Source organism: Cynara cardunculus (assembly GCF_001531365.2).
Source record: "Cynara cardunculus var. scolymus isolate 2C chromosome LG 9, CcrdV1, whole genome shotgun sequence".
NCBI classification, from domain to species: domain Eukaryota; kingdom Viridiplantae; phylum Streptophyta; class Magnoliopsida; order Asterales; family Asteraceae; genus Cynara; species Cynara cardunculus.
Window position 1 is genome coordinate 6,797,650 of NC_037536.1, and position 27,500 is coordinate 6,825,149.

Below are 27,500 nucleotides of genomic sequence, written 5' to 3' on the forward strand. Positions count from 1 at the left end.
TAATATGCAAATGCAAAATGCTAAAATCTCACATGAACATCACCATCATAATATGCAAATGCTAAAATCTCACATGAACATCACCAATCGATTCGAAAACTGATTTCGAGTTCGTGAAATCGATTTGGTGGAAGCTGGAGTTCGTGAAATCGACAACCATGGAAAATATGGAGAAATCGATTTGGTGGGAGCTGGAGTTCGTGAAATCGATTTGGTGGAAGCTGGAGTTCGTGAAATTGACAACCATGGAAAGTATGAAGAAATCGATTTGGTGGAAGCGGGAGTTCGTGGAATCGAGTTCGTGAAATCGATTTGGTGTAGGAAATTATGGAGAAATCGACAATCATGGAAGATAGAGAAGAAATTTTACCCGAATCTGGAATCAAGTTTGAGCTCGTGGAAATCGGAGTGTGGAATCGATTTGGAGTTCATGGAAGATGGAGGCCATAATCAAGCTGCAAGATGAAGAAAGATAGGAGGCGATGGAGTTTATAATTAGGTTTTGTACCTGATGTGATTTAATAAGGGTAAAATTGTAATCTCAAGGTTTAGTCCCATGTTGTTCCACCTTTTTTGGTGGAACAAAAAAACTCAAAAATAGTCCCATGAAAACTCATTTTTGTCCAATGTTGTCCAACCTTATTTTTGTCCCATGGCATGCCAAACATGGCACTATTTATTTTTGTCCCGTCACGTCCCACCCAGTCTGCGTACCAAACGCACCCTAAAGGAACCAAAGGGACTCTGCTTTACCAGAGGGCCTGTTGGCTTGGTTTATGGATGGCTTTATTTTTGTTATTTATTTGAATCTTAGAAAATATTCCAATGCATGTTTAAGGAACCAAAAGGGCTCTGGTTGATTTTCATATTTAACCAGAGGGTCTCTGGTTGTAATTGGAACTCATTCTTTAAGTCTTCTTAACCCAGAGGCTCTGGATAGACGAACCAGAGGCTCTAGTTGGCCAGAGGGGGGCTCTGGTTGGTAAGACCAAAGGGCCTCTGGTTGGCCTTGTATTTTTATGTTAACCTTACTTCTAGGGCTAAGTAGGAGATCTAGAGGCTCTGCATGTACTATGCAGAGGCTCTATGTCTGGGAGTGGAGCTCTATATCCGAGTACTTGGCTATTTGCATGTAAGACTTCGGTCTTCATACTCTCTATGTCCGAGCTCTAAATCCGAGTTCTTGGTTCCAGGTCTTGCTTTTATGTTGGCCTTGCTTCTAATTGGCCTTGTCTTTGGTTGGCTTGCTCTAGTCCTTAAGGACCAGAGGGGCTCTGGGTGGTCTTGTTCTGTATGATGCAAATTTCAACTCTAAAGTATAATTATGAAGAATGACTCTCCAGACTTATAACTCCCAAGTGCAACTCTGAAGTATAACTCTAAAGAATGACTCTTCAGACTTGTAACTCTGAAGTGCAACTCTGAAGTATAACTCTGAATAATGACTCTTCAGAATTATAATTTTGAAGTGCAACTTTGAAGTCTTCATTTCAGACTTACCCAACTCGAAGTCTGAAGTTTTCATTTTCAGACTTAGCCAACCCGAAGCCTGAAATCTTCATTTTCAGACTTAGCTTACCTAAAGTCTGAAGTCTTCATTTTCAGACTTCCATACTTGGCCCAAATTGCTTTAATAAATCTTTCATGATATTTAGGACAATTTTGGTCCTAACAGTTGGTATTACAATATGAATTTATAATTTGATTTGGTGATTTTCACCCTGTAATTGCATCAAATGATTTTTTTATCACTAGACCTCAAGGTCTAACCCTCATTTCGTGTTTCAAAAATGTGCATTACAGATCGAGCTCAATCTAAGGATAAAGGAAAATGGAAACTATAAGATATATATATGCTTATGTGGGATGCAGATGAGAACATGCTTATATATGATCTTTTTGAAATACTTGTTATATATACAAATTATGTACATGAATGTTGTGGAAAAATTTGGTAGCTACTTTTATAATGTAACTTTTGTATATTTGGACCCGAATATGTATATTTGTATTTCATGATATATGAAATACTTGGTTATATGCAAATATGATTATGAGGATGTTACATTAAAGTTGACGGAAACTCGTGATACTATGATGTTAAATGATTATATTCAAATGCTCAAGTTCGATTTCATTAAATGTTATCGATCTTTGTTATAGATTCTTCCAATGTCACTAGACCTCGTATAACTTTACTTTTACAAGTTTTCAATCTAATTTTCCTTTTGGAAGTAATAGAATTTAATTGAATTTATGTTTTATTTCTTTTTTTTTAATGAAAAAGACATTTTGAATATTTAAATTCTTTTGGGTAGTTTAGAGAAAACATTAGGTTGGTAGTTACCACTAATTTATTATTCAATTAAAATTGTTATATAACATAAATCATTTTTGATAGAATGCACAAATAAAAGCGTTTGGAAGAAAATACACAAAATATATACGAGCAGTTTGGTTCTCTTGTACCAGTCCATCCATCTCAAAAGACGATATACTAGAATAATTGTGATGTGTTGTGACGTTATCAAGATTCAAAGAGCTAAAAACTTAATAGTTGGATCCTGATAGAACACAAATAACCAAGTGTGATGCACTAAAATTTTATATCGGAATTTTAAGCAGAAATACAATTGACAATATAAGATGATCAAGCACTAAGTAATGTAAACAATAATCCACTCAATAGAATGAAACATAAACCATAAGAGAGACATGAAAAGGGAAAAACCATGGGCGGAGGATGCCAAGAACCGATCAACTATCACTTTGATGGTGAGATTTACAACTTACAATAATGGAGAAATCAAAGAGTTCTTGAAAACTCGGAGAACAAGCATGTAGAGGGAGAAACAAGGGTTTTACCAAAACTGATCTTAGCTTTTTACATACCAAAAGAGCGAAGCACTAGCCAAGGGTTAAGACCCCTTGCATGCTCAAAATGGGTCGGGCCACAAGTTGGACAGGTAAGGTCTCATGAAGGAGGTCGTCCCCACATAGGTGCTGGAAGCCAGGCCCGTCCAGCCAACTTTAGGAGTGGACAAAGCCGCACCAACACTAGCATGAGCCACTATGTTGAACGAGAACCACAGTGGTTGGCAGTTGGGGCTACCATTTAGGTGACTAAAATCGCAGGGACACGCCACCCAGATTCACAAGAAGAATGGTATGACTTAGGTCGCAAAGGAGTAGCCTGATTTCTAGATTGGGTGCAACATCTCACATGGTGTTTAACTTTGCAAACATAAATCGGTATAATGTATGGTGCTCCACATTTAACTCATGTTGACATTTCGTATTTACATTCCAAAACATTGTTTTTTATCAAAATTTGACCATTGATCATGTAGTGATTCATATATAACTTTTGATTTTTCCTACGTGGATGTTTGGAGGTATGTGTGACTTTCCTAGAAACATTAAACAGTTTTTTGGTACATCAAAAACTGACTTTTCCTTCTTTTAAAAATATCAGAATTTCATAGTCAAATTTAACCTAAAAAAATGTTTAAACATATAACCATTCAACCTTACACATTAAAACCCAATTGATCTATTTTTTTTTTTTTTTTTTTACCTTTTTGTGATTTTATGTCAACGACTCTTATTGATTGGAATAACAAAAAAAATCTCCCTCTCCCTCTTTGCAAACACAAATCGGTAAGTGCTTATTGATAAAATTCAATACTATCATTTACTTATCTGGTAAGATTTGAGTCCACCAAAACGATATAGTATGTAATAGTTTACCCGGTAAGCGCTAACTATAGTAAGAGTCGTCGTCATCACTTACCAGGTAAGATTGTCGGTCCTTGTTTTCGCTCTTACCAGGTAAGATTCTTGTTCCTTGTCATAGTCATTCAGTAAGGTAATGTGACTTAGTAAGCGCTTACCCAGATAAGCATTTGGTAAACGACCCCTTAATCTTTATTTTCTATAGTATTTTTTGTTTTCCTTCCTTAACATGTTTAATATGAGATTTTAAATAAAAATCTTAAAATTTTGGTATCCATTTTTTATATATGTTTAAGGTTTTTTTTAATCAAGATGTGTAAAACTTTATTTAGAAGGAACTTTTTTTAATAACTTCATAAGTTATAATAACTTTGAGAATTAATTCATCATGTACTATTTTATATGATTTTTTTTTCATCTATAGCTAGAATGTAACGTAGTAATTAACATATATTTGTTTCACATGTACTCGGTTCATTATATGAACCTTTTTGGTGTATTTGTGAAACAAAAAGTACATGTGAAATAAGTTTCACATTGTGAATCAAATACATATGAAACAAACACATTGTGAAAATGTTGCTATGTTATCGTATAACCCAACCCTTAAGATATATGTAGCTATGTTATCGTGTATCCAAAAGTTTTTATAGTAACAAAACTTCGATCATCGTCTTTATGTTGTTCTTTAATACCTTCCATCATCACCGACCATCCACCACTTCCGTTCGCCATCGGCCATCCACCATACATCCATTGAACTAAAAGAAATATGGATTAAGAAACTTTATTGAACATAAGAAATGTAAGAAAAGGTTAGATGGCTTGAAACCATGCGTACATTAGTTTTATTAGAATAGATAGTGCTAAACTAGGCATGGTGCATACATACTCCATTCCTTTAACTTATACAAATCGGTATTTTTACTTTATAAAATATTTTTCAACATATTTTCTCTTGTTCTTTATATTTTATAAATATTGGATTCAGCATGATTACAGAATCACATTATTTGAATTAATAATGTGATTTTTTAATAAAAAGAAATGTTATTTATATATATATATATATATATATAAATATATTTTAGATGTAATTTCGTGTCGATCAAGAAAGTTAAGAAAAATCCCATTCTTTTGTCGGACAAAATAATACTAAAATGTCCGTATATGTCGGAGGAATCTCTTTTGCTGGATATTTTTAATTACAATCCCTTGGTATTTGTATTATTTTCAATTAAACCCCTTATTTTTTTTATTATTTCTAAAACATACTCTTAGAATTTAAACACAACAAACTGCACCCAATATTTTTTTTTGATAGGGAGGGGGTAGACCCCTCCAGATCAAGATAAAACACTAAAACGCTAAAAATCAGACAATAACGCTCTTGGGTGGGGGTGAACTACATCCACTAGAATAACCAAGGCACTCCGAAGGGAAAGAAGGAGGAGGACGAAAAAGAAGAAAGAAGAGAAAGAGAGCGAGAAAGAGAGAAAGAAGAACGGGGGAGGAAGAAAAAAAAAATATATATATATATATATATAGGTGGAGGTTCAAACGAGAACACCTCCATTTTACGAGAACACCCTTATCACATGTGATAATATGCATAAGAAGACCTTGTGATGTGCGGACGACGTGTTCTATGACTTGGGTCGCACCAAAGGTTGTCTGCGTCTATGATTTAGCATCCCATATGGTGGTTTTGATGAATTATAATATAATATCAACAACACCCTTATCACATGTGATAATACTTGTGAGGGGGCTTAGTGGTGTAAGGACGACTTGGCTCGCAACTAAGATCGCATCAAAAATCGTCCGTATTTCTGATTTAGTATCACATGTGTATCATATGTGATGAAATAATAGTATCACATGTGATTGTCTATACTAAAAGGGTGTTCTCGCGTTCTCGTGTGTATATATATATATATATATTAGATTCAAGAATTTCAGGTTCTGTTGATCAGAATCTAGACATTATAAATATATTATTATTTTATGGTCAAGATCTTTATTATGTTTCTTTTTTCTTATTGTTCTATAATATATCTTCTTCTAGCTTATAAAGTTGCAAATGGACCGGTGTGAACAGGCCAATTTGGTTAAAGCCTAGTTAACACGGTTTGGAAAAACCTATGTTTCGTTCGTATTTATCAAGGTAAAGACCTAACTTGAACCAACAATCTAGCCTAGATCTAGACTGGTCCAATCCAAAATAAGTCTCTAGGCTTTTGAACTGGTCTTTAAAAAAGATTAACAAAAATAATTTAAAAAAAATTGGACTGACCTTCAGTCTAAACCAGCTCGGTTTTTATCTACTCTTAAAAATTTCTAGTATTTATCCAGTCGAATTCAAAAAATTGGTTTAAAAAAGACCCGACAGTTTATCCTAATCTACACTAAGGTAGCAAATATTGTTCAATATAAGTAAGATTTTGATGAATGATAACTAAGGGGCCGTTTACTATACGCTTACTTGGTAAGTGTTTACCGAATAATTTTGCACTTGGGACTTTATTTGAAAAACAAATGCTAGACAAGGTAAAATTTGTAATTGATCAAAAGTAAAAGGATACAATTTAACAAAAATGAAGAATTTGTATCACCTATGACAACTGTCTTTTAGGGAAAAGAACTCTTCACTGTGGGAAAGGAGGAAAAGGAAGGTGAAAAGCAATTACATATAACATATTGGTTAATTTCAATCTACCCCCTTGGATATTAGTGTATTTACTTTTATATCCTACTTTTCTTTGTTTTTGATGTCGAAGGGGCGGGAGAGTCTTATTCCGTGTTCAACGCCTGCTTGACGAGCTCAAAAGGAGGCAGCTGGAGTCTTGCAGCTTTCGGACTTGGCCGATCATGAATGAGATCATCCTCGCTCCGTCACCAACGACGAGTAGATAAATAAAGGGGTGTTTTATTTTCAATCTAACAGTTGTGCAATTTAAAGTCATAAAAGGCCTAACATGACCTTTTTCATGCCTCAATAAAATATGTGGTTCGGTTTGATTGATTTTGGATGGTTTCATGTAAGGATGTACAAGAACAGGTTCTTAGGTACGGTTCGTCTAGGATACAAAATGAGAGAACCCAATAATTAGGAGGTAGCTAAGTGTAAATAGGAGAAAATTAAAGGGTATACTTGTAAATTTTCGCACCCCTCACCCTTACCCTCACTCTCACCCCCAAACACCTTTACTCAGCAACCAGTCAACCACTGTAGCAAAAGGAGAGACCATCAGAGAGTGCAGCAGAAACCAGTAAAATAACACCCCACATTTAATTTTCACAACCTCCAACCTCTCTTTCCCCATTTATAAAATCACCACCATCTTCACAAAACCCTAGCACCAGTATCATGGCCTTTTCTTGCTAACAAACCATCCAGATCACAAGTTATGGCCATCTCAAGGACCTTCATTACCCTCTCTTTCTTCATTTTCTTGTCCAAATCCCTAACTGCAGACTCTAATACATCGTTTTCCCTCAAGAACTTTGGTAAAGATTCAAGCTTTGACTCCTTTCTTGCGCTTTATGGAGATGCCAAGGTCGTTCATGGCGGTTCATCACTACAGCTTACTGCCCCATCAGCTTCCAGTGCTGGCAGAGTGATTTACAAAAGACCCATCAAGATATATGGAGGAATTCCTAAGAAATTGGTATCATTCTCCACACATTTTTCTTTTTCCATCTCAAATGGGAATAGTTTAGCTTTTATGGTGTTCCCATATGGATATCCTTTAGATTTATATAATTATAACGCTTCGTTTGGGCTCTTGAGTGTTGCATTTGGTATGAATGAGGCTCAAAGTGGGATTGATTCATCCATGTTTGTATCTGTGAAAGCTATGAATCTTTCTTCTGTCAATTTGGTACTGAATGGTAGTGAAAGAATGCAAACTTGGATCGATTACGAAGCAGGGTCAAGGCGAGTGGAGGTTAGATTGAATAGATTTGGCAGAAAACGACCTATCGATCCAGTGCTGTTTACCCAAATCGATCTTTCGAAAATATGGCCCAAAAATGAAGGGGTTTTTGTGGGATTGATTTCATCAAATGGGAATTCTTCACAAACCTGTGAGATCCATTATTGGAGCTTTAAAGCATCTAGAGCACCCGATTGGATGCATTCTCAGCCATTAGATCCAATGGTTTCTAATTCTATAGAGAATCAAGAACATAAATTGAAGGTTCCTAAAGAAAGTGACTGTGTTATCAAGATTCTTGCAGCACTGATAGTTGGGATTGGATGTGGAGGTTTGAGTACATTTTTTGTGATGTTTATGTGGACGGTATTCGGGAAAAGGCGGCAGCCGATTGTGCCCGAAGAGTTTACCGTGAAATCGTTGCAAGAATGCGAGCACAAGAAACTGAAGATTGTTCTTGATGAAGCCTCTGCAAATGAGAAGTAGGTTACTTACTGATTTCTTGATTTGTAAATGAATGTGGGTTTTATGATTAGGGATTGGTTTGTAGTTTAGTTATAATGCTGTGCAATATCATGAACAAAATGTGGTTCCATATTGTACAATGTTATGATGATTTTAGATGCAGACTTTTAAGATTGGAAATGCAATGTGGCCTTTAAGTTTATGTGTGCTCGACGAGTGGTCGAACCATGGTGCACCCTGCTCCTCGGCTTTGTAGGAGATGGTGCACCGTGGCTCCCGTTTGTAACGATGCAAACGGTTCACGGGTTGTATCCATGACTTTCTGGTTCTTTTTTCGATAAATCTACTTTTAAAAACTCTACTTTCAATTACATCTTGTGTCTTTGATTCTTATGTCTTTATTAGGGAAAATATGAAGTTTATTCAATTAAGGATATTTTATAATTTTGTGAACAAAAAATAAATGTATTTCTTCATAAGCAAAAATAATAATTCTTGAGAACAGATTACTTAACTTTTTAAAAAACATATAGTGAAAATCATTAAAACGATCAAAAAACACCTAATGTATTAACGAAATAGCCAATTTTTATTGAAATTGCTAAAACGGATCGCCCCGGATAGAGGTTTGACAATAGGGGCGATCCACTTCTTGTTTGACCAAATAGTACAAAAAAATATTAAAATATTAATTTGGTGGGCCCACATGCATCACCTTTAGGAAACCAACATTATTTGTCTCGATAATGGGGATCTACCCCCGGGGGCGATCCCCACCTCACTGGATCTACCCCGGGCGGTTCATGCATTTATTTTTTTTCCACTATTTTGTCTTTTAGTGTATATCGATTAAGGGATTTTTTAATAAATAAGAGACGATTTAAACTGTTTTTTTTTTCTTTTTAGGACCAAATGTCATGGTTTTAGTTTATAAAATAAAACATTTCTACTCTTACAACCCGTAAACACAATCTACCGTGAGTGACAAACCTTATAAAAATATGATTGTACGTGAATATTTCTAATTTTTACCAATTTTTTTGAAACGCATAAATTAACCAATGAATGTTGTTATATTTTTTCTTATAAGAAATGTTGATATTCTATAATAATTGTGGAGACGAAAAAAATTATTTGTATCTGATTTGGTGAACAAAAATCAGATATTATATTAGATATTTTATGTTGAATCATATTTCGTCTTTTAGTGCAACAAGTTCCATTATAAATGTCAACCTCCTATTTTATTATTTTTTGGACCTTCTTTTTCATTTCTATTCTCATATATTCTACTCTCACAACTTTTAACCCTTCAACACAATAAACCATCACAATCTTTAACCCTTAACCCATTAAACACAATCTACCATCACTACTCATCACAAATATTAAATCATGTCAAAGTGATGAAGTTTTGGTGTATCTTTGAAGTAGCGGTTCATTCAAGAGATAAATGGTGTCTTAGAGTACCTTCCGTTAAGCTCCCTTGTACAAGTATTATGTTTGCCTTCGCCAATATCGCATTCTGGTGTCATTAAACGTGTCACAAAAAAGTTAAGTTTACGTGCTTCTTTCATTTTATTTTATAAAACAAATTCTTTACAAATATTATATCAGTTAAGCGATGACGACGATGTGCTAATGTTCCATAACGTCATTCATCTAAGTTTACCGGAAATGTTGACACTCTTTGTGGTCGACGATGGTGGTTATGTGTGAAATCCATCAAGTGCCGTAATCCATCAAAGTTTACCGCGCAGTCCAAACATTCGTTGGTTAATTTATACGTTCCAAAAAAATTGGTAAAAATTAGAATTATTCACGTACAATCATATTTTTTTAAGGATTGTCACGGTAGATTGTGTTTACGGGTTACGGGTTGTGAGAATAAAAATGATTAATTTTATATATTAAAACCATGGTCCTAAAACGATTAAAAAACACTCTAAATCGTCTGTTATTTATAAAAAACACCTTTAATTGTCACATCGATTTAAACACTAAAAGACGAAATAACGGTCAAACTACATAAATCAGATATAATATTTGATTTTTGTCCCCTAAATCAGATACAAATAATTTTTTTGTGTCCACAATTATCATAGTTCTATTTTATAAACTAAAACCGTGACATTTAATCTTAAAAAGGTTAAAAAAAACAGTTTTAATCGTCTTCTATTTATTAAACACTCTTTAATCGATATACACTAAAAGACAAAAAAGTGAGAAAAAATTAAATGGATCACCCCCGAAGGTAGGTCCGGTAAGGTGGGGATCTCTCCCCCGGGGGTAGATCCCAATTGTCGAGGCAAATAGTATTGGTTTCCTAAAGCAGATACATGTGATCCCCACCAAATTAATTTTTTTAATATTTTTTTTGTACTATTTGGTCAAACAAAAAGAGATCGCTCCCCATGGTCAAACCTCTGCCTCGGGGTGCGATCCATATGGATATTTTGTCAATTTCGGTAAAAGTTGACCATTTCGTTAATAAATCAGGTATATTTTAGCCGTTTTAGTGATTTTCCCGAATAATAATTCTTGAGAACACATTACTTTAACTTTTTAAAAAACATATACTATTTTGAAATTAGTTTACCAATATAACAAGCAAGTGCAACCGAATGACAATGTTCCTTTAATAATCACCAATAATTAAGTGGGGAAGGATTGAATCGAATGGGATGACAATAATTCAACAAAGTATTGTATTGTAGGAGGGGTTGAATACAGTTACTTCATCTTTTCACAAGGATTAAAGAACTTTGGAACGCCATTTTCCTCATAGAAGGGGCGTGTCGCTGAATCGTATCATAGACAACCGAAACAGGAAATTACTAATCATTTTATTCCAAAGGCGATTTCAGATCATGTAGCTTCAGTAACCAAAATATATATCATCAAGCAGCAGTAAGTAATTCAGACATAGAAACAACATATATCATCATCAAGTATTCAAATCATGCCCTACTAACATATCATATCATTAAAGCAGCAACTCAAATTCTTCCCCTTGCCAGAGACTGACAACTGGTACTCTCATCCATTCATTCTTCTTCTATATATCCTGACCTTCTTCTTCCTCTTCCTCCTCATAATACTCTCCCTCCTCATCAGCTGTTGCATCTTGATACTGCTGATACTCAGACACCAAATCATTCATGTTGCTTTCAGCCTCTGTGAACTCCATCTCATCCATCCCTTCACCAGTGTACCAATGCAAGAAAGCTTTCCTTCTGAACATGGCTGTAAACTGTTCACTCACACGCCTAAACATCTCCTGAATCGATGTAGAATTCCCAATGAAGGTAGACGCCATTTTCAGACCTGTTGGTGGGATGTCGCAGACCGTTGATTTCACGTTGTTTGGGATCCATTCCACAAAGTAGGATGAGTTCTTGTTCTGGACATTGATCATCTGCTCATCCACTTCTTTTGTGCTCATTTTGCCTCTGAACATGGCCGATGCAGTCAGGTACCGGCCGTGGCGTGGATCGGCTGCGCACATCATGTTCTTGGCGTCCCACATTTGTTGGGTGAGTTCAGGGACGGTTAGGGCTCGGTATTGCTGAGACCCACGTGAAGTAAGAGGAGCAAACCCCACCATGAAGAAATGGAGACGGGGAAATGGGACAAGATTCACCGCAAGCTTTCTGAGATCGGAGTTCAGTTGGCCAGGGAATCGGAGACAGCAAGTCACACCGGACATGGTGGCGGAAATCAAGTGGTTAAGATCTCCAACTGTTGTTCCAAAAAAGTACCCAGACTAAATCAGTCCATCTATTGTGTGATTTCAATAAAAATATTCAAATTACGATCAAGATTCTTTAGATCGAAAAACAAAGCTGGTAATTAGAAACTTACAGCTGGGAGTTGTGAGCTTGAGGGTCCTGAAGCAAATATCATACAGAGCTTCATTATCAAGAACCATACACTCATCGGCGTTTTCAACCAACTGATGAACTGACAACGTGGCATTGTAAGGCTCAACAACAGTATCAGACACCTTTGGTGACGGGAAAACAGAAAAAGTCAGCATCGTCCGATCTGGGTATTCCTCCCTGATCTTTGAAATCAGAAGGGTACCCATACCCGATCCGGTGCCCCCTCCTAACGAATGACAAACCTGAAACCCTGCATATACAAAATGGAAATCAAAATCAAAAACCCCCAAAGTTATAACCCTCCCATGATGTCAAAAACCCTGATTTAAACAGCAAAGGTCTAGATCTATCCTGGTAAGAAATGAAACAAAACCCTAATAACAAAAAGGTGTTCGATAAAATGCCCAAGAGACATACCTTGAAGACAGTCACAGTTTTCGGCCTCCTTCCTGACAACATCAAGAACCGAATCGATCAACTCGGCACCTTCGGTATAGTGACCTTTAGCCCAGTTGTTTCCGGCACCCGATTGGCCAAAAACAAAGTTGTCCGGTCGGAAGATCTGACCATAGGGACCAGATCTGAGACTGTCCATGGTACCGGGCTCAAGATCCATGAGCACAGCCCTTGGAACGAACCTGCCACAACTTGCTTCATTGTAATAGACATTGATCCTCTCAAGTTGGAGATCGGAATCGCCTTGGTAACGGCCGGTGGAATCAATGCCGTGTTCCGCACAAACCACCTCCCAGAACTTGGCACCGATCTGGTTGCCGCATTGGCCTCCTTGGATGTGAAGAATCTCACGCATTTTTTTTTGAAATTGAATTGAATCAGGGTTTGTGAGCGAGTGAATTTGAAAAGAGTGAAAAGTTGGTGGTGGGGCGGAGGAGTGTTGATACGGACTTTTATAAAGATGAAGTAGGGGGGAGGGGGGGGGGGGTAGGTGTCTCAAACGGTAATTAATGGGATTTTCGAGAAAGTTAAAATTTGAAATGCGAAGCGGGAGTTTGAATGGAACGTGACTGAAACGTTCCCGTTTTGTTACGAAATACCTGGCCCGGATTTTTTATTTTTTTTTATTTTTAAAAGCTGGCAAATAAAAACAATTAAAATATTTTTAGAAAAAGTGTAGTGTTCTTTTCAAAAAAAATATATTTTTTATTAAATAAAATGATTTTATTTTTATTTTTATGAAATTTCAAATAAATGTAGTACAACAGCTTCTAAAAAATGTTTGATTTAAATACTATTAATTACTTAACTTTTAAGAGTAATTAGACATTAATTTATTCCCTAAACTAATTAATGGAAAATTATTTATTAAATTAGTGTATTATATTTAATAGAATGTTGAATTGCATTTAATTTGTGAGAGAAATCAGAATTGTTTTTGTCAATAATTAATAAAAACAAATATCATAAACAGGCAAATTAAAGAAAAATTAACAAAAATAGTCGTTTAATTTTAAATATATTATAAACAAAAACAATTTATGTTTCAATATTTCTTCATAAAATGGTAGCATCTATATTACCTTATAAATCAGATTTATCAAAAGTCTTGAAAATAATTTATAATGCACAAAGTATTAAAAGTCTTAAAAACAACTCATAATACATTAAGTACTACTACTTTATGCATTCAGTTTTAAAATCACTTAATCTACAATTAAAATATCATATAGTACAAGTTACCAATGCATATTATTACTCTTTTTTTTTCATGTTCTCAATATACTTTTGACACCTTTCACTCGTGCATTTATCCTCTCATACCTCTTTGTCTTCTTTTCATCCTCCAATGTGAGATTCAAACTAATATTCACCATAAGTTATTAAAAGTTCTCTCATTCATCTCTTATTCAATTGTGTAGAATTCTCGGTCTCGTTCTTAATCTATTGATTCTTTGCTCTTGGTGTAAATCGAACGCATTTGTGGAGTCGTTTAAATATGTTGGATTTTAAGCTGTTATACAATTCTTTTCATCGATAAACTGTAATTAGAACCATAACTTTTATTTATTCAAATTATATTAATAAGTAAAGACCAAGTGTAACTTATATCATCGTTAAATCTTCTCTAATAAAATCAGTGAAACTTCAAAATCGTTAAAATTCACGGCTCCCATCGCTTTACAACAGTACACAACTAATCTTGTTTTAAATGAAATGTGCTTTTATTTTCTTTTACATGGATGAGTCACATGGCATGCTTATAAAAGAAGAAAATGGAAATCTTTACGACATGCACATGGGTATGAACATGGACAAGGTTGCATTAGATCTACCTTTTCATCAATTCTCATTCACTTTAGATTTAATTATATTTTTTTTAAACTTACATGTCTCTTCAATTTAAATTTTATATCTAAATATTGTTTTTTGATTTATTTTAATAAATTATATCAAAATAAACGTAATTTGTTTCTGTGTCTATTTTGACAATTGTTGTGGTCAATATTACAACATGATATGAGTCGACAAGTACTCGTGAGGCGGAAATATCATGCAAGAAGTTTTGCCACAGTGTCCACACTTCTTGAATCTACACCAATATTTCCTATGAATCGCTTTTCTCATTAAAATTCAACAGATAGGATAACACAATCCTATTTGGCTTAGACGTACAAAAATAAGGGCCTGATTATACATAAAGTTATACAAGATACATATATGCTAATAATGAGGTTTTTTGCATGAGTCACGTGAGAACTAAGTCAAGAAATGATTTGAAGAAGTCGGGGTTGTTATGATCTCGAGGGATCCTCCCTCTTTCACGGGATAAAGTCAAGGCAGTACGAAATATTTGAAGGGGCAATCATGGAGAAAAAGAGGTATAAACATACATTACTACTCACTATGATCATCTTCGCAACATGCTTGTATTTTGCTTACTTTATTGCATTCTCTGTTTCGTACTATAACCTACTATTGTTAACAACGACGTCTAATCTTGTTGTCAAGCACTTAATCGTGTGGTGGACACATCTCCGCACATGTGGTTTTTACTCTCTTTTGAGGGTTCTCTCACTTCACCAACTCTGGTGGTATCTATAACGTCTTTGCTTTACTTTTTTAAGTTAACATCCGTTATTGGTTGAGTTTGGTCTTTGACGTTCCATATCATTAGACGTCCGATTGAGCAAAGCTTTGGCTTAAACAAAAACCTATTTCCAAAAGATTCATTTTAGGGAACATACGATGTATTTGATACAATTAACATAACATATTATGAATTTTCTACAATTAAGAGAATATGCAACAACTATGTGAATAAAAAATCAAGGTGTTGTAATTTTTTGAATCATTCACACCCGTCCTGTAGTGGGTATGTGAGTGGAGGATAGGGGGTAAGAACTAGGTGTATGTGTGTTGGGTTCAAGATTAGAGCTAAAATGTTGTATTCAAGTTTCTACATTTACTTAGCTTTATTGTAATTAGTTTAGCTTTATTTTCCTAAGTATAAATAGTATTTCCTTTGTAATTGTAATTACACATTGATTACATCATTAATCAGAGAAAAGGTGATTTGACAGCAAATTAATTCTCTCTCTCCAATCTATATTGTATTCATCTTTGTTCTTGAGATTTGATGAAGATTACTTCAAGATTCGTATGAAATCTGGACTTTTCAATGTGAGTGAGAGGGAGTATGAATAGTAACCCCTATAATTTTATGCCAAACGATGTTAAAAACTTCTAAACTTTTTTGTTGACATGCATAGTCGTGGATAAAAACTGGAGTTTTTGAATGTAGATTTCCTAAAAAGACAGCAAACAAAATACGTTTCATTTTGATATAATTTATTCATTTTCGATTATATTTTATTGATAATTACCAACCTATTAAACTATTAAAAAGTTAGTAAAAAATATGCATATGGTCTAAGAGTTGTTCAATATATACATTAATTATAACTACAACGTTACTTGCATAATTTAGTGAGATACATCTTGATTTTAACGTTTCATTTTATTTCATCTTTATCAATTTTATAATACGATTTATGTGATTTCGAGGCAGGAATAATGTGTTTATTTTTGAATAAAATAAAATTTTGAAAATAGATATATAAAAGTTTTTTTAATTCTATTTTTTTAACACAATTCAATGGTTTTGGTTTTTTTTTTTTTTTTGAAATATTGTAATTCAAAATTATTTTCATCTATAAAACATTTAGGGGATATTTGAGATTGCTTATAAAACAATTTATTGACTTATTCCGGTGTGACACCGGTAATAAGCACTTTTGAGTGCTTGGATAAACAACTTATACCGGTGCCAAACCGATAATAACGAGTTTTTGAAGAAGTTAAATCCTTCTGACTTATAATAAGTTGATAAGTGCTTTTGTAAAAAAACAAAAACTGTTTTAAATAAGCAATCCCAAACACTCCTTTTAAGTATTATAAAGATAGGGAAAAATGCAAAAAAGAGAAGAGGAAATAATAAATAGAATTGAGTGAATTGAAAGCAAATGAAAGTGTGTGGTGCCTCTCATTATTGTTGGTAAATATGTGTTGTCTTATCCATGATGGCTATCTATTAATATGTATACGGGACTTAATAACGTAAAGTTTTAATTTCATTTCTCTGTTCTTCTTTCCTAATTATCGTTCACATTATGACCATGACTGCTATGGTCGTAGTGGTTCCGTTTACCACCATTACCATTGTCACTACTACTACTATTATCGTCACCAAGAATGCTAATAATATTACAACCAATATGATCATTATACGACGATGACCATGAAACCAACACCCCTATCGTTGCCCCTCCCCCAATCTCCTACACCCTAATAATAAATTACTGTTTATTGAAAACGTCTTGTCAAGATATAAAAATCATACAAAATAATCCCTACTCGTAACAAGTTATTAGATTATCATAAATTAAGGTCAAGTTTTAAAAACATCACATGTGACCAACGGTGAAATCATGGTCGATCAATGACTCATTATTCCGATCCATAAATTCAATCAGAATGTTTCACATAATTATACGTAATGATAAATAAGAAAAATGTATGGAAATAAAAAAGTGCTTTCATTTAAAAATTATCTTTATTTAAATGTTTATAATTTAAAATATAATGTTTAAAAAATCTAGTTTGAAAAATATAATTTCGAAAATAAGTCAAGATTTACATATATTGCTACAAACGAAAGATCATGTAAAAATAGAAGTTAAAACGAGAAATGTAAGATGGATTTGGACTATTGATTACTTTTAATCTCAAACCAACCCATGAATTACGTTTTAGAAGATGACTGATTCCGTGTTTTTTATTAATGTTAATCATGTAAGAATAAAAGGGTACATTTTTCTTACTGTAATTTTCATTCTCACCAGAACCCAATGCTTCTGCTACAACGTCAAGTAAATATTTTATATAAGACATTTAAAAAATCAATAAATAGTGTGTGTTGGGCATCTTCACGTGATTATGGTACGGGAGCGAGCATATGGTTAAAAAAAAGAAGGAAAAGTCATTTGTATGTCACATGGGATTTTAACATGGCCTCTGTTGCATCAATAATTTAAGGTTTGATTTTATAATGCAAATGATGATAATTTATTTATTTTTATTATTTTTCATATAATATCTTCGTCAGATTATCATTATTTTGTATAATTTTTTTTAAAATATATTTTGTTTGAAAATTATATGTTTTGAGTGTGCTGGTCATTCATTTGGAGTCATGTGATTTTAGATTGTAATGCAATGAATCTACAAGTATGTGAGTGAGTCATGTGATGAGTGAGGATGTTTGATGTTCTTACTCTGAGACCAATGCTCGAGTAAGCATGGTGGTCGTGTTGGTATAACGAAGAGGGACCCGTGTGGGATTGGACTCCGGGACCACGGGTATTGCGGAGGTGAGCTCAAATGTGTCGGACTCCCATACCCTTGTTTTGAGGCTTTTGGCCTATGTTGAGTAGGCACTAAGGACTTGAGCCTTGAGGTGCTACCTCAAGAGGTAAGCACTAAGATCATTATCCTTGAAGTAAAACTCCAAAGAGTAGGCACTAAGAATACTGAGTCGTGAGGCGCTACCTGGAGTGCTAGGCACTAAGAACCATGGGTTTTGAGGAGCTACCCGATGGGGTAGACACTAAGGACATGAGCCTTGAGGTGAAACTCAGATGAGTAGGCACTAAGGTAAATTGAATCTTGAGGTGCTATTTGATAACGTTGTTGTATGGCTTACTTTTTGTTCGCTGATGTTGTTTTGAATTTATAACGCAAGCATACAGGTTATGTAGCATAGGGGTCGATCACATGGAGGTGACGGTCTAAACACTAACCACTTAATAATTATGACCTAGTTATGTGAATCGATTGATTTGGTTATTATACTAATTGGACATAAATTAAACGAGATTAAAGGAAGAAGGAAGACAAGAAGGAATTAATAGCAAAATTAAGTAAAACAAATGACAGCTACAACTAAAGAATACTGGGTAACGTCGAGTTCGGATTATGGTAATGGTGAGATATAGAAGTGCAAAAAATTTAAAGCTTTGATACAAAGTAGCAAGAACATAGAAGGATTGATTGAGGAAACTCAAAGAACGATTCATTCAATGATAATATTCAGATAAAACAAGAGTTAATCAAATATAAACTAAAGGGTAGGAAAGAAGATACTCAATAACGTATGAAAGCCAAATGCAAATCGATCTCCAATGGCCTAAGCTTCAAATCCGTTGATCTTCTTCCCCAAGAAATTTAAAAGTCGACCAAAGAGCTGGAGAGAAAGCGAAAGTCGTATTCTCAGAAAAACAAAATGGCCTCCGCTAAGAAAACCTAAAAGGGTTGGCCCACAGAAGAAGCCCAAAATTACTTAAAATCGAAACGACTTTCACGACCGTGAAAGTGCGGTAGAAAATTGAAATGTTCCTGGAGTAGTGTTTCACGACAGTGAAGAAATATTCACGCCCGTCAAACGATGGCATAGACTTTCAACATGAATTAAGGTGTTTTTCTTTGCGCCTGCAAAGTAGACTTTCACGCCCGTGAAGCATGGCAACAACTAAGTCCTTCTGATTTCCCTTACATGGCTTCTCCTCCTCACTCTCGATTATCTTCTTCTTTTCTTCGTTTTCGGCTTCACTTTCCACATTCCCTTGATGTTTCTTTTCTTTAATTACCTTGAGCTTGCCTTCACTCTTCTCATCTTTAAAGTTATGCACAATCTACAAAAAAATACATACCAAAGCCTAAAAACTATCCCCGAAAGAACTTCCAACTGTGATTAGAGAAAAACTCGGAAACAATAAAAAGACATGAAAGGACTAAACTAAGGACTAGAAAGCATAAAAGACACAACTAAAATATACAAAGTTAGGTGCATAAAATGCACTCAACATTCGCCACATTCGATGGATACGGATCTCCTCCGTCACTGAAAGGTGTTTATTTTATGATAGTGTATTATCCATGTTTTTCGGTGTTCTTTTGGGTTTGAAGAGTATCCATAATTTGTGGTTTTGGTATATTGGATCTTACCCATGTTTTAATGTTTTGGATCATAGAGTTTTATCCATGTTTTTAGTGTTTGATAATTAAACCTTATTTGCATCTCATATGAGTATTAGGTTTTGATTCATGTTAAACGGGTGTTTGATTTACGCGTTCTCATCACAAAAATGATGGGTTTTGGGAAATATGTTGCTTTTATACTAAACAACATTTTAATTTGGAAATGTTGATTCAAATAACATTCTTTTTAGCTTTACCGTTTATATTAAAGATGAAAATTACTTGAACTCACTAAGCATTAACCCTAACTCTTTTTATTTTTTTGCGTATGCATCATGTTCTCGTTTGAGAATGGTACTAGCGACATTTTCGATGATACGAGCGTTAGTTAGAGGCACGAGAAGGATTTGGCCATTTGGGGACAATATTCCGTAAGTTGGAGATAGAAACTGTTGTTGGATTTTATTCTCCCGTCATTAATCTAGACTTTATGTAAGGTTTGGTTTGTAATTCATTGATGTTAAACCTTAAATTGCCATCATTTCTACCTCATCTACGTCTATTTATTGTTCTTTCAATCTCAAGATCAAATGGTAAAAGTTCAACATGTTGTAGCCGTGACATACAACATGGAAAATACTTTGAAAAAGAAAAAAAAAGCAACCAATGCTCAAATGAAAGTCAATATTTCAGGATAAAATCCACATGCTCCCCATATAAGCATCCAAAACGATGATTTCACAGCCTTTTCTTTCCCTTTACCTTTTATCCGAGGCTGCCTTAAAATGCATATTTTTTAAAACAAAACAAGGGTTAGACCATAAGATCTAGTGATGAAATCCCTTATCAATACAACATTATATAAAACCAAATCATATTACTCGTTCTTAAAATAAAATTATATAATAACTCTCAAACATTATAACCCATCTAAATATAAGCTTGACACACCAGCTCAATATTGCCGTCAAATATACATTGGCCCAACTGGCTTAACACCGCTGTTAGATATACACGTTGGCTCAATGGCTCAACACCGTTGTTAAATATACACGTTGGACTAACAGGCTCAACACTGCTGTTAAATATACACGTTGGCCCAACTGGCTCAACACCGTTGTTAAATATACATACTGTAACACTCTGAACAATAATCAAATAGGTATACCGGTATCTTATTATTTCTTGATGTGAAGATTTAATAGTATATGCATTTCGGTTCAAAATGTTATAAGAAAACTCACCTGGATCACATAAATACTCTAAACTTTTAAGAGGCAACAGTATCGAACACATGAATCTGAATCAGATAAGCATGGATCACTTTTACCACACAAAAACTTAACCTTATCTCTATTTAAGTTCTAAGGCACCTACCTGATATCTACCACCGTACCACGCGACCTAGTCGCTCCATACCCTGTTTTGTTGTTCTTCCCTTGTTTCGCCCCAAAAACACCAAGACTCAAACCCAACTCAGTTCCAAGCTTTTAAATGGAATTAAAACTAATAAAAGAACCAAAGTTTAAGGTTTCAAGAGCTTCCCACCATAAAATCAATACATAACTTTTCAACAAATCAAATCATAAGGTTTACTTAATCATGGTGGAAACCATAATTTAAATCAAGATAGTCTAAAACTTTCATTCAAGAGATCTAGCCAACCAACGATAATTTCAAGGGTGTGACAGGAGCATCTATAAAAGTACTAGAGGACTAGAAATTGCTGAATCAACTGCTCCTCTAGAATGGTTTCAATCTCTCGAAAATGAAGTATTATAGATAATGCCTACAAAGTTCCCACTATCGCATATTCTAAGCTTTCCGATTTAGTTAAGCGATTGAAAAGTATCAACTTCCATTAGTCAGAAGATTAATACTCAAATCTCTTTGTAGTGAAAATTTTGACTAATATTTGAGCCTTAGCTAAAAACATACACTATTTGTATCTCTACATGATTATCAAAGATTTTTTTCAAATCTTTGTGCATCACTTAAGCCGTATTGTGAATCCGTCCATCTCTGAATCAAAAATATAATATTAACAGTTTAAAGTGATTGACTTATCCATGTTGAGTTAAAGTCCTGACTTAAGTGGCCAAGCTTAAGAATTAGTAATATTACTAGTCTTAAGTTTGACTTAAACCTCCCCAAAAGGGTGATTAACTCATTATAAAATTAAAAAAAAACAAGTAGAGAAAATATATAAGAAATACTTGTATTGAAATTCAATTAAAAGTATTGCCGCAGAGGACAAATAGTGAGCAAAAACGTAATACTTGAAATTAAATACAAGACAAAAAATAAATGATGAAAATTGAATTACAAACTATTGCTCGAGACCTTCAAGCCAAAGGTAAATGCTTGAAGGAGAATGTATACTGAATGGTTCCTTCATACTCTTATTTATAAAGGCAAAAGGGAGAGATGAATATCTCATTTACCTAATGGAAAGAGGCTTCCATCCAACTTTAAGACAAAATCGTTCTCTTCTTCAAATCTTGTGATATCTTCAGATTATCCTTCAGTTTTGAATCCTTCAAGTAACCAGTAAAAAAGATGTTTGATATTGTCCAGTTCGCACCGCATGTGCCTCGAACTGTAAAAAACCGCACCCTAAAATTCGATCCAGTTATGTGGTCTGAGCCTAACATATTTCAATCTAATAATTATACGATCACAACTTCATAGTAAACTCAGAATCAATATAAAGAAATGAACAAAAATAGGGACTGCTTTCTTTTTCTCCTCTTGTTGGTTTGACGGAGGATGCCATTGCCAATGAAACAAATTTCAGATTTATATATTTAAAATATTAAAACTAAAAGATATTTTATATTACCATTCAAATATTATTGATTTGTATGTCACTGTCATCTTCCTGTGTGAATATTTAGTTCGGGTCGAAGATATTTAAACAACCCAATTCAATACTTGCGGTTTCGAAAAATCTTAACCCAACCCAAACCAAAGTGCAACCCAACCCAACCCAACCCGTATGGGTTGGTCGGGTTGATATTTTGGTACATTAAAATATTTTTCTAACATTGAATATTATTTCTCTACTCATAATTTACTTTTCATCATCAACTATTTGATACAACTTATCCATATTTTTACGTATATCACATTCAGTTAATTTTCTCAATTTACATATATATGTTCACAGTTACTGAACATAAATACGAATGAGTTATATAGAGATGCGAATAGATTGAAAATATGTGTATATGAAAAACATACATGATAGTGTAATTGTCTAATGTATATATTAATAGAAATTCAACAATCATATTAAATTCAGGAAATAAAAGGATATCGGGTTCATCGGGTTGAGTTGAATTCAAATAATAGTAACCCAATATTAACCCAATACCTGCGGTTTGACAATTTTACAACTCGATTAGATATCGGGTTAGGTTATTTCGCATTGGGTTGGTCGGGTTTTTTAACACCCCTAGTTACAAGTGTCTACTAATCTCTCTCTCTCTCTCTCTCTCTCTATATATATATATATATATATAAGTGATCAAATGAAAACCACTTCAATTTGTAAAAACCGTAAAAACTACTCTCATCCGTCGTTAATCTTATGAATTTTTTTCATGAAATTGTTAATCTTGTGAAATTGTTTCATATAATACTTTTTTTGATGAAGTTGTTTCATATGTGGTTATGAAATTATTTCATTTACTAATTAATGAAATTTTAATGAAACTGTTTCATGTATTTCTCTAAAATTAAAATAATGAAGATGATAATATCCATGATTAACACCCTCCACAGTAAAAATGGTTAATCAACCTCTCATAATTACAAAAAAATGAACAAAATGAAAAATTATGATTGGTTGAATGAGGTTTGCACGATTTGTACAAATTGAGTGGTTTGCAGTTGATCACTCCCCTATATATAGGTATATAATGAAAATGTTGACTTAATGACGTGCTTTCATCTAATGTTGGTATTCTCCAAATCGTGATTTACAGTGTTGGATGAGACGTTATAAATATAAATACAATCCATAGTTTTTCAGACACATCGCACTTTCACTAGAGTCGAGACTATTACGTATTTTTCTTCATTGGAGTTTTAATCACCGTATAATTCACGGTGTTAGAACACTAATATTATTAAAGAATTTTTCCTTTCAGTTGCTTCACTTTGTTGACTAGAAACTTGTACACCTTGTAAAAAAATTATCTTGTAATACACATTAATAATTAAATTATCCAAAAAATGGTATCCCATTTTGCATCAAAACCACTGCCAAACTAATGACATTACACCTCTTTACAACCATACCATGTTTTTATGTTCATTAAAACCAAGACCAAGATTGCACGCACCAACTTTCTAAACCAAATTGCATATAATTGATTCAAAGGAATAGAAAACCAAAAGTTACTTGCGTCAAGTTGAATCAAAACTGCATTATATCGACATAGATAAAGAATAAAACAAAACATTTAATTGAGATGTGTCTCCATACATTGCTCGAATACCTTTCTAGTATTTTATTAGTTGGGTTGACATAAGATTTGGATTGAATTTTATATAAATTTCTTGCAAGATTAAAATGCACATGATGGGCACGTGAGAAACACCTAACACGAAAAACATCACCATGTGAAGTACCATTGCCTATATTCATATTCATATATAAGATGTGAAAACCTATTCAAATCCATAACTTTCTAAAATCCAATAATTAAAAATAAAATCTTTCGTGTCGTATTGTTATCAAGCAAGACTATGTATATATATGTATGTATGTATGTATGTATGTGTGATATACAAGCGTGCAAAATCCCCTGTTTTCGTCAAACTCTCGGGATCGGTGGTCTCCTGTCGATACTCGATTTATCGTTACAGATGCACCCCGGAAACGGGTTTGAGTAGAAGTTCTCTTCTACTCTTGGCGACTCACCCGCCTTCCTCTCCGAAGGTGCACCTAACCGCTCTCCGTGAATGGTCTTCACTCGAGAACTAAATGTGTCCCATGACATCACTCCTTTGTCCAACCCATCTATCAGTTTTACAAACTGTTGCCTGAAAACCCAAACAAAACCATCATTAATTTCAAGTACACGTAACCGGGCTCACACGAAGAGCATAATGTGAGAGGTGCACATTGGTGATTTAGAACGAGTACATACCGATCAGGGCTGATCGTCTTACGGAAGCCTTCGAACTTCCTATGGCCTTGGACTACCTTGGCCATATTCCCGTCATACGTGTAAACAAAAACATCGCTCTCAAGGGCAACAATGTGATCAACTGCCGCAAGCCGGTTCTGATACTGCTGAAACGCATGCAATTCCTCTCGAGTCATCAGCGTGCTATGAGAAAACACGTTTGAGTACTCGTTCCGAAATCCGTCCATGCTCCTACTCCCGTATATCTTTCCGGCAACTATATAGATTTTAGTGTTGGGAGGGTATCCCATGGCTTTAAGGAAGAGAGCAGCCTCTCTAGGGGACATGGGGCAACCCCCTTGTTGTCTTCTTTCTCTGCTGTTTATTTCCTTTTCTTTCCAATGCTTCACACCATATCTCATTGCTCTAAGTTCCTCTGCTTCATCTACTGTTAAATTATGGCTGCATCCCGTGAAAGCGAGCATATCTTTCTCGTATCTGCGGATCAAACAAAGAACCATATTGAAATTTATAACCTTTTTAAGAGATATGCAATATATACGTCTAGTTTTACCACAAGTCAACACGACAAATGGATTGGAAAGATTGTATTACCTCAAATGAAGAGCGATATAGGGGCCGCCCTTGCTCCTAAGTCGATCAACCAGCTTCTTCCCAAGCTCTTGGATCTGATTAGAGTAACGAAGGGCCTGATAATTGGCTCGACACCTAAGCTTTTGAAAAGAGGACGCGAGCCCATTGTTGACCAGCCGTGAATCGGTGTGTGTAAACTGAATTACTTTGTGTTTCTTTAACAATAAAGACATCTCCCCTCTATAGTAACTGGCCTGCATTCAATATATATTGACCAAAATCAAACATAAAGGTTCCATCTTTCCCTTTGAGTTTGAGGATTCTATTACTACACATACCTTTGACCATGAAATTGGAGCCTTGAGATGGGGCTTTTTTCTTGCATATTCTGGTGGTAAAGACTCTACAACCTCTATATCATCTCTTAGAACATCCATGAAATGCCTCCAATCAAAAATGTCCTTAAAATCACTGCCAAAATGAAATGATCTTATCATGCTGCAAAGAACAGACATAAAAAAACAGCAAAAAGAGAACATCTTATCATCCGTACGATACCTAGGATCCGTCCAAAAGGATTGATGATCTAGAGAAGGAAGAACAAGGCTGGCATTCATAATCTTGGCAATGGCAACCATATCACAGATCTGGCATGTTAATAAGTTAGATATTTCTAAGAGTAGAAAGCTCGGTTCCATAATGTAGAAAACAAAATAGATCAGATGCTTTTGGATGACAACTCACCCCGGTTCTCATTTGATTCAATCCACCATTGGCATGAACAAGAAGGTATCCGTTGGTCGCTGAGTTTGTCTCTGTAAAAAACAAACAGAAGTTTAGAAACGACGTCAAGTAAAGATTCGATATCGATGGTGAATTATATATGCGATGAAAACAAGAATCCCATCGACTAACTTATTCTGTTTCTTGGTCTAACAATGCATTGATGATGGTTATTGCTGTTTGGTTTCATCCAAATTTCATGAACCTGTGGGAAACAAACAAGAAATAACAGCTTATATCAGCCTTCTATGCTCCATTTTTCAAATAAATACTGTATTTAACAATTAAATTAATCATCTTTTTGGCATTACATGTGAATCATGAAAGACACCTGAGGCAACTTTTTTTAGGAAAATATAGCTTTTGATGGAATAGGAAAACGAGGGTAAAAAAGGTAATTGCACTTGGATGAAGTGGAAAGGTCACAGAAGTTGGTTAATGGGAAGAAACCCAATTTCTCAGAAGGTTGACTAATAGAGTCAAACCTCAAAATTCTACGAAGACTCTTTCTCATTGTGCTGCCCACTCCTTGTTCTTGATAAAATAAACGAAAAATCAATAAATAAATCCATTTGGTTAATGGGAAGAAACCCATATCATATATGTCATGAAATAAAACCAAAAATCAAGAAAATTGCTATGATTTTTCTATATGTTGAATGAGTTCTAAACCCAGAAAAGGTGAAATTAAAGACTCGATTTTTTCAGTTTCAAATCATTCAATAGATTAAGCCTTAGAGCCCCAGAAATTTGAAATAATTAATATTCAGAAATTGAAATTGAAAATGAGAAGAAGAGATGGATGGTTACAGGATGGTCTGAGTAGTTGTCGAGTACTCTCATGGGCATGGAAGAATGAATGTCTGACAAAACTCTCTGAGCCTCGACTGAATCACGCTTATAATCCCTCAAAATGAACATTCCGGCACCGTACTCCGCCTGCGTCTTGGCCACATGACTCCCCGTCATGTATGCAAGCTTCAAAAAAACCGTTAAAACCACCAAAACAATCAGAAACACCAACAGGCTACGCCCTACATTCTTCCCTACTCTCAAAGACTTGAAAATCCGTTTCTCCGCCGACCCTTTTCTTAGAAAAAAGTAGTTGTTGTGGTGGTGCCGGTGGTGATGGCAGGTGGCAGTACAACACCCTAAACAATTAACCGTCGTTTCCGATACATAATCTAAGTAACCATTGCATTGACATCCATTTGGGTTTTCAAAGGACGAGTCTATTGTGGGTACAAGGATATCAGACATTAGTTCCGGGGCACGGCGGCGATGGGTTGAGTGTCTGCCGGCGGTGGAGGTGGTGGCAGGGTTTGACATCCAAAAGAAACGATCACAGAAAAAAGAGAGCAGAAGGGAATTAAAAACCGGTGATTTGAGCGGGTATGAATGTAGGGTTTTGAGAAAAGTCCATGTGGCTGCCAAATATGATGTCGTTTGGATGTATTTATACTTATAGT

General features: G+C 34.7%; 3 protein-coding genes across 3 annotated transcripts; 1 reads left to right on the forward strand and 2 right to left on the reverse strand.

Annotated features, from left to right (window-relative positions):
• The first annotated feature begins 7,017 nt into the window (after positions 1 to 7,017).
• On the forward strand, positions 7,018 to 8,336 carry LOC112518362 (L-type lectin-domain containing receptor kinase VIII.2-like). The gene has a single exon (XM_025126024.1). The coding sequence runs from the start codon at positions 7,146 to 7,148 to the stop codon at positions 8,157 to 8,159; it is 1,014 nt and encodes a 337-aa protein (XP_024981792.1). The 5' UTR covers positions 7,018 to 7,145; the 3' UTR covers positions 8,160 to 8,336.
• A 2,626-nt stretch (positions 8,337 to 10,962) lies between these two features.
• LOC112517650 (tubulin beta-2 chain-like) lies at positions 10,963 to 12,895 on the reverse strand. Its single transcript, XM_025125019.1, has 3 exons — positions 12,440 to 12,895; positions 12,003 to 12,272; positions 10,963 to 11,879 (listed from the first exon to the last, which is right to left on the reverse strand). Exons 1-3 carry the CDS (start codon positions 12,831 to 12,833, stop codon positions 11,197 to 11,199), a joined length of 1,347 nt encoding a protein of 448 aa, XP_024980787.1. The 5' UTR covers positions 12,834 to 12,895; the 3' UTR covers positions 10,963 to 11,196.
• Positions 12,896 to 18,996: 6,101 nt separating this feature from the next.
• On the reverse strand, positions 18,997 to 27,360 carry LOC112517712 (O-fucosyltransferase 19-like). Its single transcript, XM_025125095.1, has 12 exons — positions 26,842 to 27,360; positions 26,164 to 26,236; positions 25,993 to 26,063; positions 25,807 to 25,895; positions 25,587 to 25,719; positions 25,270 to 25,502; positions 24,676 to 25,152; positions 24,346 to 24,568; positions 20,894 to 21,003; positions 20,761 to 20,816; positions 20,468 to 20,649; positions 18,997 to 19,230 (listed from the first exon to the last, which is right to left on the reverse strand). Exons 1-12 carry the CDS (start codon positions 27,358 to 27,360, stop codon positions 18,997 to 18,999), a joined length of 2,400 nt encoding a protein of 799 aa, XP_024980863.1.
• Between the last annotated feature and the right edge of the window lie 140 nt (positions 27,361 to 27,500).

What these genes read in the sequence shown, in the direction of transcription:
- LOC112518362 (XM_025126024.1), top strand. Translation starts at nt 7,146, where the DNA reads ATGGCCATCTCAAGGACCTTCATTACCCTCTCTTTCTTCATTTTCTTG.
- LOC112517650 (XM_025125019.1), bottom strand. Translation starts at nt 12,833, where the DNA reads ATGCGTGAGATTCTTCACATCCAAGGAGGCCAATGCGGCAACCAGATC. An exon ending in AAACTGTGACTGTCTTCAAG is followed by an intron (nt 12,273 to 12,439) that starts GTATGTCTCTTG and finishes TTGTATATGCAG; the next exon opens with GGTTTCAGGTTTGTCATTCG. An exon ending in CAAGCTCACAACTCCCAGCT is followed by an intron (nt 11,880 to 12,002) that starts GTAAGTTTCTAA and finishes TTGGAACAACAG; the next exon opens with TTGGAGATCTTAACCACTTG.
- LOC112517712 (XM_025125095.1), bottom strand. Translation starts at nt 27,360, where the DNA reads ATGTCAAACCCTGCCACCACCTCCACCGCCGGCAGACACTCAACCCAT. An exon ending in ACAACTACTCAGACCATCCT is followed by an intron (nt 26,237 to 26,841) that starts GTAACCATCCAT and finishes TGTTTCCCACAG; the next exon opens with GTTCATGAAATTTGGATGAA. An exon ending in TGAATCAAATGAGAACCGGG is followed by an intron (nt 25,896 to 25,992) that starts GTGAGTTGTCAT and finishes TTAACATGCCAG; the next exon opens with ATCTGTGATATGGTTGCCAT.